This window comes from Sphaeramia orbicularis, chromosome 1 (assembly GCF_902148855.1).
Source record: "Sphaeramia orbicularis chromosome 1, fSphaOr1.1, whole genome shotgun sequence".
Taxonomy (NCBI): Eukaryota; Metazoa; Chordata; class Actinopteri; order Kurtiformes; family Apogonidae; genus Sphaeramia; species Sphaeramia orbicularis.
Window position 1 is genome coordinate 36,500,189 of NC_043957.1, and position 10,685 is coordinate 36,510,873.

Below are 10,685 nucleotides of genomic sequence, written 5' to 3' on the forward strand. Positions count from 1 at the left end.
CTCTTTTGGTGCTTGGTGTATTTTACTAATACTGAAAGCATGCCTGTAGAATTCATTTAATGTTATTCTATTATCTGAACCACTAATACTGTTATGTAATTAGCCTTTCTGACAGTTGCTTCCATTTAATCCTGTTCAAGTTTTTACAGACAGTGTTTCTTGCACAGTTTTCAAAGCTCCTTGAGGTAAAGCTGTGGTTTGTTACCATGTCTGGACTTTTTACTATCTCCATTTACATTATCTAGATCCACAATGAATTTGAAAGCATTTCCTTGAAACACAGAAAAAAAGTAGGCATTTTCTTTGTTAGTAGATCGATGCAGGTGTATGAACAGCTCATGCTTATGGAGTTGGAGAGATGAACTCACATGTGATAAAACTGCAGAGCCCTGGAGAAAGGTAAAAACATGTCAGAGTTTCACACATTTGACACTATTCAATGCAAATTACATAACTGCAGAGAAAACCTGGTGTCAGCTGATACAGAAATGTAAAGTCATGTAAAGTCTTGTTAAAACAGCCGCTCGGTGTGGTACACCCACACATCTGCATTCTGCTTCAGGTCAAGGACAGACAGACATGTTGAGGCCTGAAACAGGAATGTGGAGCCACCGTTTCAGAACGTCTACATTACACAGGACGACCAACATGAACAGACAAATCAGGAGTTTCCATTGTGGTCTTCAAATAAACCATGAGAAGAGAATCATCTTATGTCTACTTTTTCCTGTATTAAGTGTGAATTAAGTCAGCTGTCACTGGAACATTTACACTGGTGGAAAAATGTTTTTGTTCATCCCATGCATTTGTGATATACTGCATTAAGAATCACTCTTAAGTCATTGAACTCTGCCAAGTATTGTTCTGTTCTCCAAACCCATATGCTCCCTTCTGCACATGCTCTGTTCCATCAAGGTCAAAACTGGATGTTTCAGCAAAATAATTAAACAAATCCAGGGTTTTTCACATGTTGAAACTGTCAACAATTTAGTTTTGTTGTTTTTTCAATAAACAAAAAAATGGATTTGTTTGTGACTGTGATGCAGCCACACTTTTTGAAACAAACACACACACAAAAAAATTTTCTTGTTAACTGCAAACAAAATATGATTTGCATTAGTTTGTGTCTGATGCTGCCACACCTTTTGAAATACAAATGTAATTTTCCAGAAATGATAATGATAATATCTAAGACTGTGTAAAATTTTGTGGGTGTCCAAAAACTTTTTCCCCTACTACTGTACAGTATTAATGGTTAATGTGCATTGTTCCTGAAAACCCAAACAAATAACCAATGTAAACAAATGCAATAAAGAAACTTTACTGACCTGGTCTTTCTTGGACTTGGAGGACGAGGCAACATGAGCCAGATACTGAATGACTTTTTTAGTATTTTCTGTTTTTCCTGCTCCAGACTCCCCACTTAAGAAGACAGTGATAAATACAGGGTTTTATTTATTTATTTTAAGTCATAACACTCAAATAAGTTTGAAATTTTCTGACTGCCTGCAGAAAAGCAAGACGAATATCCAACACACATGATTAGGAAAATTAAAATAGAAAATTCTGTGTTGAACAGGTTTCTGGGAAAACTGATAAAAAAGAAGAGTAAAAATACTGTAAACCAACATTTTGACAAAAAAACCTACGTGCAAAGGATGGACTGGTCCTCACGATCTGAAAAGAGACATGAAAAAAAAAATCATAACCAGCTGACAAAAGTAATGCAGAAATACAGTAGACTAGAAAGAACAAAAGGGCAAGCAAGTAGAAGGTAATCCTTTACACCAAGTTTGTTAAGCTGATAATATAATGACTGTACTTATGTGGAATTTACAGAGACTTGGATCATTTTCATTTGTCATTATGGTCCATCATGTTATTAAAAAAACAAATGGCTGCACTTTCAAACCTTTACTCAGCTCCTTTTGCAGAGAGCTTTGCACATAGGTGTTTAAAACAGTCACTGGGTTAGTATGTTTCATTCCATGTATAGTGATATTTTAGCATCCGTCTACATTGAAGTGTCAGAGTCTAGTCTGTATTAACTTGATGAGTTTGTGTAACATGCTGTTTGGCAGATGATGTAGAATTACTGAAGACCATCATCTGTTGGTCTGACGTCTGAACGCTGACATGCAGTGAGTCTGATCTACACAAGGTTTGAGTCGTGTTGGAGTCTAAAAATGTTGTTCTGCTCTTGCACTGCAAGAGTCTTGCAGAGCAAATTAGGCCACTATGTAATTAACAGAAACAATGCATCACAGGCATGTGTACAGTTAGGAAAATGTGGGCTCATCTGGATCAAGATTATTATCGTTAACAAAAACTAAGGAAATGATGAAAACTAGAATGGAAAAAACTTTTTGTTAATTGAAATAAATAAAACTATAATTAAAAGAAAAAATGATAACTGAAACTATATTGTGTGTTTACAAAACTAACTAAAACATAAAAATTATGGATAAAGTTACCTTTGTTTTCATCTTTGTCAATGTTGCATTGATATGAAATTGATTTATTTCGCTCGAGCAATTTTAGCTAATGGCAACATATGGCACTTCACAGTCTGACACTTATTGTCACTTGCTGTTTAGAGTCGGCTTCTCATACCCACTCTACCTGGCAACATGGAGATGAAAGTGGGGAGAAAGTGGTAGAGTCCTGTATGGGATTCTGTGAATATGACCGTGAGGAAGATAAAAGATATGAAAAAACTAAAACTAGTAATAAAACTAAACTAAAACTAAGCATTTAGAAAAAAACCAAAACTAACAAAAACTAGCAAACCTGCTCTAAAAACTAACTGAATTAGAGGGAAAAAAAAGTCAAAACTAAATAATACTAAACTATAATGAAAAATCCAAAACTATCATAACCTTGATCTGGATAGTGACATAATATTGTTGGTCCAAAATTATACAAAAATGCAGTTTCTTTTCTAATAACTAGGTGATCTCACACAGCCCGAACTTCCAAAAAACAGCAAAAACTCCAGAAAAACATGTGACAGTCTGGTTGAAAGTGGTGAGAAATTTGTGATTTACTTCCTGAACTGTGCTTCTACTTCAAAAGACCATCATATCTGATCAGATCACCCAGACATGGAACAGTTGCCACAGAGAAACACAGAGCAAGGCAAGTAAACAATGAATAAATACCATGTACGCACGTGTGTGACAGCAACAAGAATCTAGTTCAACAGTCCTGCCTGGTCTATGCAGGGTTGAAAATTCCTAACATTAGCATAAAGGATGGGCATGCAACACAGCTCTCAGCTTTTTGTAGGTGGTTTTAAACATCTGTGCATGAACATCAGTATCAATCTATATTTACTGTGTGAGTGAGCCATTCTGATCCAATACATGTTTTATCGCTTTCACTGAATTTCTCCTCATGGTGCAAGAGATGTTCTGCACAGCACTGGCTCTGTAAATGGAGAATAACAAAGGAAAACTGACTCAACACTATTCCATCCAATCAGCAAAAGGGGAGGAGTAAAAACAAAACATCAGTGCTTAATGCAATGATGTGTAAATCCAGTGTATGGTCAGGAGTTTTGGAGGTGGAGCTTTTGAAGGAGTTGAGTTTAAATATATATATCAACTGTCTTTCTAAGGAATCACTTATTCCACTTTTAATGGTGTCACTAGACCCATACAGACACAAACACCAGTGTTGTACCCTGCATCATGCTCCTGTAGGCAGTGTCAGCGATGGCATAGATGTGAGGGGGCATCTCATGTCTCTTCTTGCCCTTGTACATAACAACGATCTCCTCAGTGTAGATGGGCAGATACTTGTACGGGTTAATCACAACACAGAAGAGACCAGAGTACGTCTAGAAGAAGCAAGAGCAGAAAAGTACAAATCTTGAAAACTGCTATAAAAAAAGGGATGTCACAGTCTAAAAATAGATGTTGACGGTGCTGCAGCAAATACATGTTTCAGTCAAACTCACATAAATTAGTCCAGAGTAGTATCTCTCCTTCAGGTTGTGCAGCACAGAGGCTTCGTTCAGGCAGGTGAGCTCGGCCATGTCCTCCACCTTATTGAACTTGGGTGGGTTCATCTTCTGAATGTCATCCTTGTTTACTTTCACCTGAAGCATTTAGAAGCAAAAACAGAACAATGTCCTGAAGAACACGAAGGAGGAAGATTTGTTTGAAAATCTCTTCATGTTTTTGTGCCGGTTAAATTTGTGAAATATGGGTGGCATTTAAGTCAAAACTGGCTACTTGCTGGGTTTCCTGTAAATGTAATGCTAAATGTCCTGTATTCGCACCTTCTTGCCAGAGTCCGTCAGCTCCACCACACACTCCTCTCCATGCTCCTCTTTGAGGGAGCCGGCTTCAAAGCCCAGCTTCTCAGAGGGGACCCACACCAACTTCTTGGAGGCCCAGTCGGCCTGGGCCAGGGGGTTGTTCACCGAGCCGCGGTCCCCATACAGGAATTTGTCTGCATCCGACATTGTAGCTCTAGAAGAGAAAAAGGCAGTTTAAAAAAAACTGAACCGTTCATCACTGGAAGTAGAGTTGAAAGTAGGAAAGATGTTGTACAGCAGCTGCTACAGACTGTACATGGACACCACCTATTATTATTCTGGGAATTTCAGATGATGTTAAAAAACTAAACAACTACCTGCAATGTTTCCTTTCTTATAGTCCTATCATTGCAAAGAAGTTACTTCTCATGCACTAGAAAAAAAAAGAAGTACCCACCACAAAGACGTGGCTTAGTGACCTCACTAACACACTCCACTTAGAAAGAATTAGATATACTCTTATGGATAATCTCACATTCTTTGAAAAAAAACTTGGTCACGTCTCATTCAATATCTCACACCTCTTAGCAGAAATTAACTTTCCACCTTTACTCCAACAAAGTAGTAAATAGATGGAAGGGTAGTGGAGGGATATATATATTTTTTATCTTTGTTTTTATTTTAACGTAATTTTCCTCATTTGCGTTTTGTACCTCATGTTTATATCCGTTCTTCATCTATTGTTATATGTTCGAAGAAAACAATAAGAGTGCATTATGACCTAACTGCACATTTGTCTGTATGGATGTAAATCCTGCACACAATGTGTATGCAGTAAACATGTAACTGTATGAAAATGTGCTCTAATAAAAACATTGGAAAGAACTGTACATGGAAACTACAAAAAGCCACTGTGACATCAGCCATATTTAGACAAAAGAGACGTGCTGCAGGACGGTGAGGGGTCATGGGCATGTTATTGCTTATCTGTAGCTTAAATACACAGTAAATGGGTCAACTTCATCAAGCATTTGTGTCAGAAACATTTTGCTACGACAAAGAGAAAAGTAAGGGTGATCATCAGCAACATCATTTCTGGTACAAAAGCCGAGTAACACATTTTCTTACCCAAATCTTCACATAAATTCCTACACAGCTAATCATTTAAAAGTGTTCTGTATATCAACACACTTTTGAGGGCAGGTCTTGACATAGACAGTACTAAATCCACTTAAATATAATGCCATCTATTTATAAAGTAATTCTGCAAAATGTGGAGACATTTCATGATCCTGAGACACTTTTGTGGCACAATACACGTAGACTTTATTTGTCATTCCAGATTTTACATCAAAAATGAAATTTCGATGCAGCTGGCTCGGCAGGCAGCAGCAGTAATACAAACAATACAAACAAGCTCTATATATACACAGGATACTTTATACAAGATAGAATAAATATGCATATAAAAACTATAGAAAATAGAACAAATATGCATATAAAAAAGAACAAGTCCATAGGAATTTATGTGCTTTTTTAAATTCAGATAAATGCCATTCAGACTGATCCTTTTTTCATCATTCTGTATAAGCTGTAGCAGATATACGTCTACACATATGGAGGGTTCATGTGTCTTTAAGGTTTATGACTAGTCATGTAAGGAGGAGTCATGTTGATCTGGGTTGCATGTCATCCTTCCTCTTATTGCTCCTATTTCCTGTGTTTTTCTACTGTTGCAATCAAAGAAAAAAAAAAAAAAGCAAAAAAAAAAAAAGCAACACAGCCCCAAAGCATATTTAAATATTCCAAACTACAGCTGCACATTTAGAGGAAATTAAAACTCAACAAAACCTAGCATTGAACCAGTGACTTGCAGCCACTTGTGATTATATAACTGCACAGGTGTTACAGCTCTAGTCAAGACACTTTGATCATTTAAATAATTATAATTACCTTTACATTAAAAGTCTCTCCTGTCCTTGACACACTCAGAGATTTGATTTAATTTAATACAATATGGACGAATACTATGTGGGTCAGAAACTTCACTGGAACAGCCTGTTATCACAGTCTGACATGGTAAATTGCAGTCACTCATCATGCCTGGTGAGTCTACATGTTAAGGTGGTATAATGAGTTTATCTCAACATGGACACTCCAGTATTTTACATTTGATATTTAAATATATGTATGCAGCCATAGACACACACACAGGCTGGAAAGAGCTAAACTTAGGATGGAAAACACTTTGTCTCAAAATAATGAGGCTGAGGACAGCAGCCATATTTGCATTAAAGCTCCTTAACACATGGAGAAAGAGCAGAAAATACTGAAAGGTAAACGAAACACCGAAATAAGAAAAGTGAGTTTGAGTTAAGTGACCGTTTGTGATCTGAAGCATGATACAAAAATAACAACAATAATAATAATTAATTGTCCCACTATAACTCCTTTAGGCAGGATTTTTTTTTCTACTCCTACATTCATCCTTTATTCCCTGTCTGGACTACATTCCTTCCTCAGTGGCTCATTAGACAGAATTCCACAAATTCCGTCTTTTCCCCCAATCATCTTCAGTGCTCATTATCTTTAAAGGTTTAAAACAGTCTCTTTGAATCTCCCATTATCTACCATATGTAATAAACCATTCTAGATCTTCTTCATGTTCAGGACTGTTGACCTGTATCTGGATTAAAAGCCACTGGTTGTATGTTGCGTTTAAGGCAGGGGGGTGATGCTTTGCCCCAGAATCAGGCAAGAAGGAATGTCAGGAGCAAGTCTGGGCAAAAAGAGAAATGTCATTATCTACTAACCACACCCTGGAGAAAGACTCAGTACCCCATTAGGAGATAAGTTTTAGAGGTTTCATTTCCCTGCATAAGAATCTATTTTAGATTAGTCATCTCATTTTGAAACGATATCTTAACAAGCATAAACAACTGTTAGACATGCCCAGGCCTGGATTCAACTCATAGGACACGAATATAATCTTTCATTAGTTATTTAAAAAAATACAAAACTAAGAATAACATTAGATTTACATCAGTGCAGTCTTTCCATGCTTTGAGTTTTAATATTTTTGTATATAATCAATAACCAACAATAAAAATCATAATATCTATCTGGAACTTTCAGCAAGATATATATATATATATACACATATATAAATAAATATACACATACGGATGTGTAAAGAAAAAGTAAATAAAACAGGAGGCTGTTTATCCGTGTGAAGAGAAAGTTAAAGACACTGTGTGTGTTTATAGAGTGAGGGATAAAGGGATAAGAGCACAAGGTGTCATCTGTGTCTCTCCTAAGTTCATTATGTGCTCAGACTCTTCATGATCAGTGGGGGAGGAACAGAAAGACATTTCTTTCTTCCGATTGTACAAACTAAATATCCTGCACAGACTTGCAGCACAACCGGAGATCACAAGAAACTCAGAACATCTCATATTTACAGTTACTTTACGGTACCCTAAATGCCTCACTAGTTATCCTATTAAAACAGGACCTGCACAGACAACTTGTGACATTCACATGCATGTGGCCACACTGTTGAATCCATCCATGGCTTAACTTCCTCAGGAAGTTGCAAAACTCTGCCTTTACACATTTTGACACTTTGTGGTTCAAAAAGACAAACTGCATCACTTCAGGCTTCTAATTTTAATCCAAAGCAAATGGCAGTAATTAAAACGGTGTGGGCAGCAGAATATCCAACAGATGTTATTTAGAGTCATATTCATCCAAACTCCTGATAAAGCCTGGCTCGGTGTTTGTTTTAATTTCTACAGCAGGTAATGACTAGTCTACCCTTGTCTGACCAATGCACCTCCCTTCATCTCATTAATCATGGACTTAGTTGGGACTGTCAGTTCAGCTCTATTGTCTGTGTGTTTAATCTGCAGCTGATGCGCTTGTGGGTTTTATTATGCACATTTACACCAGTGTCTCCTTCTCTCTCCTGTTCTTGGCTGCCAGTCAATCCCAGCTTTATCCAGGCTTCATGGCTCTTACCTAAGGCACACACAGGGCACATGCCCCTACAGACACGAGCCCTACAAATCTGCAGCCGGGCTGAGATGAGGGCCGATAAAAGATCAACTGTGATGGGATTAGTCAAAGTATGACTCGTGTGAATGATAAGATTCTGAGTCCAGAGTCTGAGGTGAGGCAGGATGCACTGCTGCATAATGTGGAAGAAAAACAGATGGCAAATAAGAGGGTAGAAGTTGCCATTTCATTAAAAAAAAAACATTAATAAGGCAGAAAATGTACTTTCAAGGCTCCAGATGAACACTGTATGACAGAGATCTGCAACCTATTCAGGCAAACCATAACCAGAAATATGCACTGACGCCATGTTCAGACTTTGACAGACATTACAGTGTCAAAGCCAAAAGCTTTTCTGCAACTGAGAGGCAATACTGTGTCCTGAGGGTATACCCTGCACAGCAGGGTGTGTGCTGTTTGATGAAGAAGAGTTCATCTCATGCAATCACCTGACAAACGGGACAAACTGCCCTCCATGACACTAGACTATGTGATAATTAAACACATCACCTTAAATCAAAAACACCGACAACCACAATATATTAAACAAGTATGACTCAAACACAAAGTGTTGATACATATATAGACCTATTTTATTGTTTATCAGGATTTACAGCTCATTTCAATCTCTTATTTGTTTTGTTAAAATGTGACAAATATATACAGAGGTGATGTGTTTCACAAAATATGGGAGCCTTTCATGTCATGCACTGGGTCGAACATTTCTGCTGTTGTATGACATACATGTGTAAGCTGCCTCATGGACATGTGTTAGTTACAGTGTCTGGTTCTGCCACCTGTGAGCATCTACCTATGAACTCAAATCTATGTTATTATGTCTGCTGTTGCAAAAACATAAGAAACATACATAAGGGGAAAAATTACTAATATGCATTTTATTAATGGGATTATGGTAAAGCTATCTGTTGCACCATGTATTGAGAATATCATAAATAAAAGTGGATAAAATATATAGTCTTAATCTTGATATAAGCAGTGTTGAGACAGTACAGAGCATGCGCATGTTTAAAGGGTTCCTCTGTGTCGCCCCATAATGAACACCTGGACAGGTGGGCCAGGTCATTTCCCATCTTGTTGGAACTATTCATTTCCATTTGCTCTTGTTTCAATGTAAAATAATTTTATTTGTGCTACACTGATAAATGTGGAAGCAGCATCCTCATCCTCTGGCTAATATACTAGTATTAGGAGACCACTTGTATGGAGAAAAATAAATAAAGAGAGAGAGAGAGCCAGAAATGACACACCTGTTTTTGAAGTGCAGGCACTGTGGGTGAGTGGGCTCCTGTGTCCGTGTTTGCGGCAGCAGCTCCTGCTCGACGACACCTGGTTGAGTTTCAGCAAATACGAAGCTGCTCGGATTAAAAAGCACAAACTGAAGCTCTCCGTCTGCTCTTCATGCGGTCCAGCTGCTCGGACGACCAGGATGAACCGACGGCACCTTCGGATCCGCCCAGGTTTAGTTTCCGCAGGTGAGCCCCACGGCCCGCCCCCTTCTGCTGCGTTCAGGAGCTGCACGGAAAACCCGCAACTGTACACACACTGCTACACTCCTTAACCCTCAAAGACCTAAACTACCTTAAAGCACCTACTGATAGAAATGTTTGATCATTTCTAAACCACTGATCCTATCATTACTTGTAAACAATTCAGGGAAAATGCCGTTTCTCAGCTTTTCAGTGGCATCAGATATGAATCATTTAGACCAGGGGTCAGCAGCCCTGGTCCTCGAGAGCCACTATCCTGCATGTTTTAGATGGATCCCTCCTCCAGCACACCTGATTCACATGATCAGCCTATCATCCAGCTCTGCAGAAGCCTGATAATGACCATCAGGTGTGCTGGAAGAGGGAAACACCTAAAACATGCAGGATAGTGGTTCTCTAGGATCAGGGTTGCTGACCCCTGATTTAGACGTTCAGAGGCTCTGTAGTGAACACACAAACATTCACCAAATTACTAATAAAACCCATGTAGTTTGATAAATGGCAGTGGTTGTAGACAGTTTCAGTTAGTGATATATTTTGCTGAAAAGTTTTCTTTGTTTAAATATAATAATCTTTAACTCTGAGCTTTTATGAACATCTACATCAGTAAATTAAAATAGAGAAAAATCGCTGATTTTCAAAATAAAATGTAAAATGCAGAGGCTAATATTATATAAAGCATATACATATATAAATTATATCCTCCTGAGACCCGGAAAAGTGATTTTTTTTTTTTTTTTTTTTTAAACATTAACAGAAACTGCATAATGTAACAGTTTTTTCAGATAATTTTTTTTTTTTTTTTTTTTACAATATTTTTATTTATTTTATTTATTTTTTAATGGAATGACCTTTGC

General features: G+C 37.6%; 1 protein-coding gene across 2 annotated transcripts in view; it reads right to left on the minus strand.

Moving 5' to 3' along the window:
- LOC115421091 (myosin-9-like) overlaps positions 1-9,782 on the minus strand; it is a 30,984-nt gene extending 21,202 nt beyond the window's left edge. Inside the window, exons 1-7 of one of the 2 annotated variants that reach the window (XM_030136808.1) lie at positions 9,589-9,782; positions 4,286-4,478; positions 3,962-4,102; positions 3,685-3,841; positions 1,650-1,677; positions 1,329-1,422; positions 369-389 (exon numbers count right to left, since the gene is read on the minus strand). In XM_030136808.1, the coding sequence (XP_029992668.1) occupies positions 369-389; positions 1,329-1,422; positions 1,650-1,677; positions 3,685-3,841; positions 3,962-4,102; positions 4,286-4,471 (627 nt within the window). In that variant the 5' untranslated portion in view covers positions 4,472-4,478; positions 9,589-9,782. The remainder of the gene's footprint in view (positions 1-368; positions 390-1,328; positions 1,423-1,649; positions 1,678-3,684; positions 3,842-3,961; positions 4,103-4,285; positions 4,479-9,588) is intronic. The other variant, XM_030136816.1, reaches the window with a different exon arrangement.
- Positions 9,783-10,685: the final 903 nt, after the last annotated feature.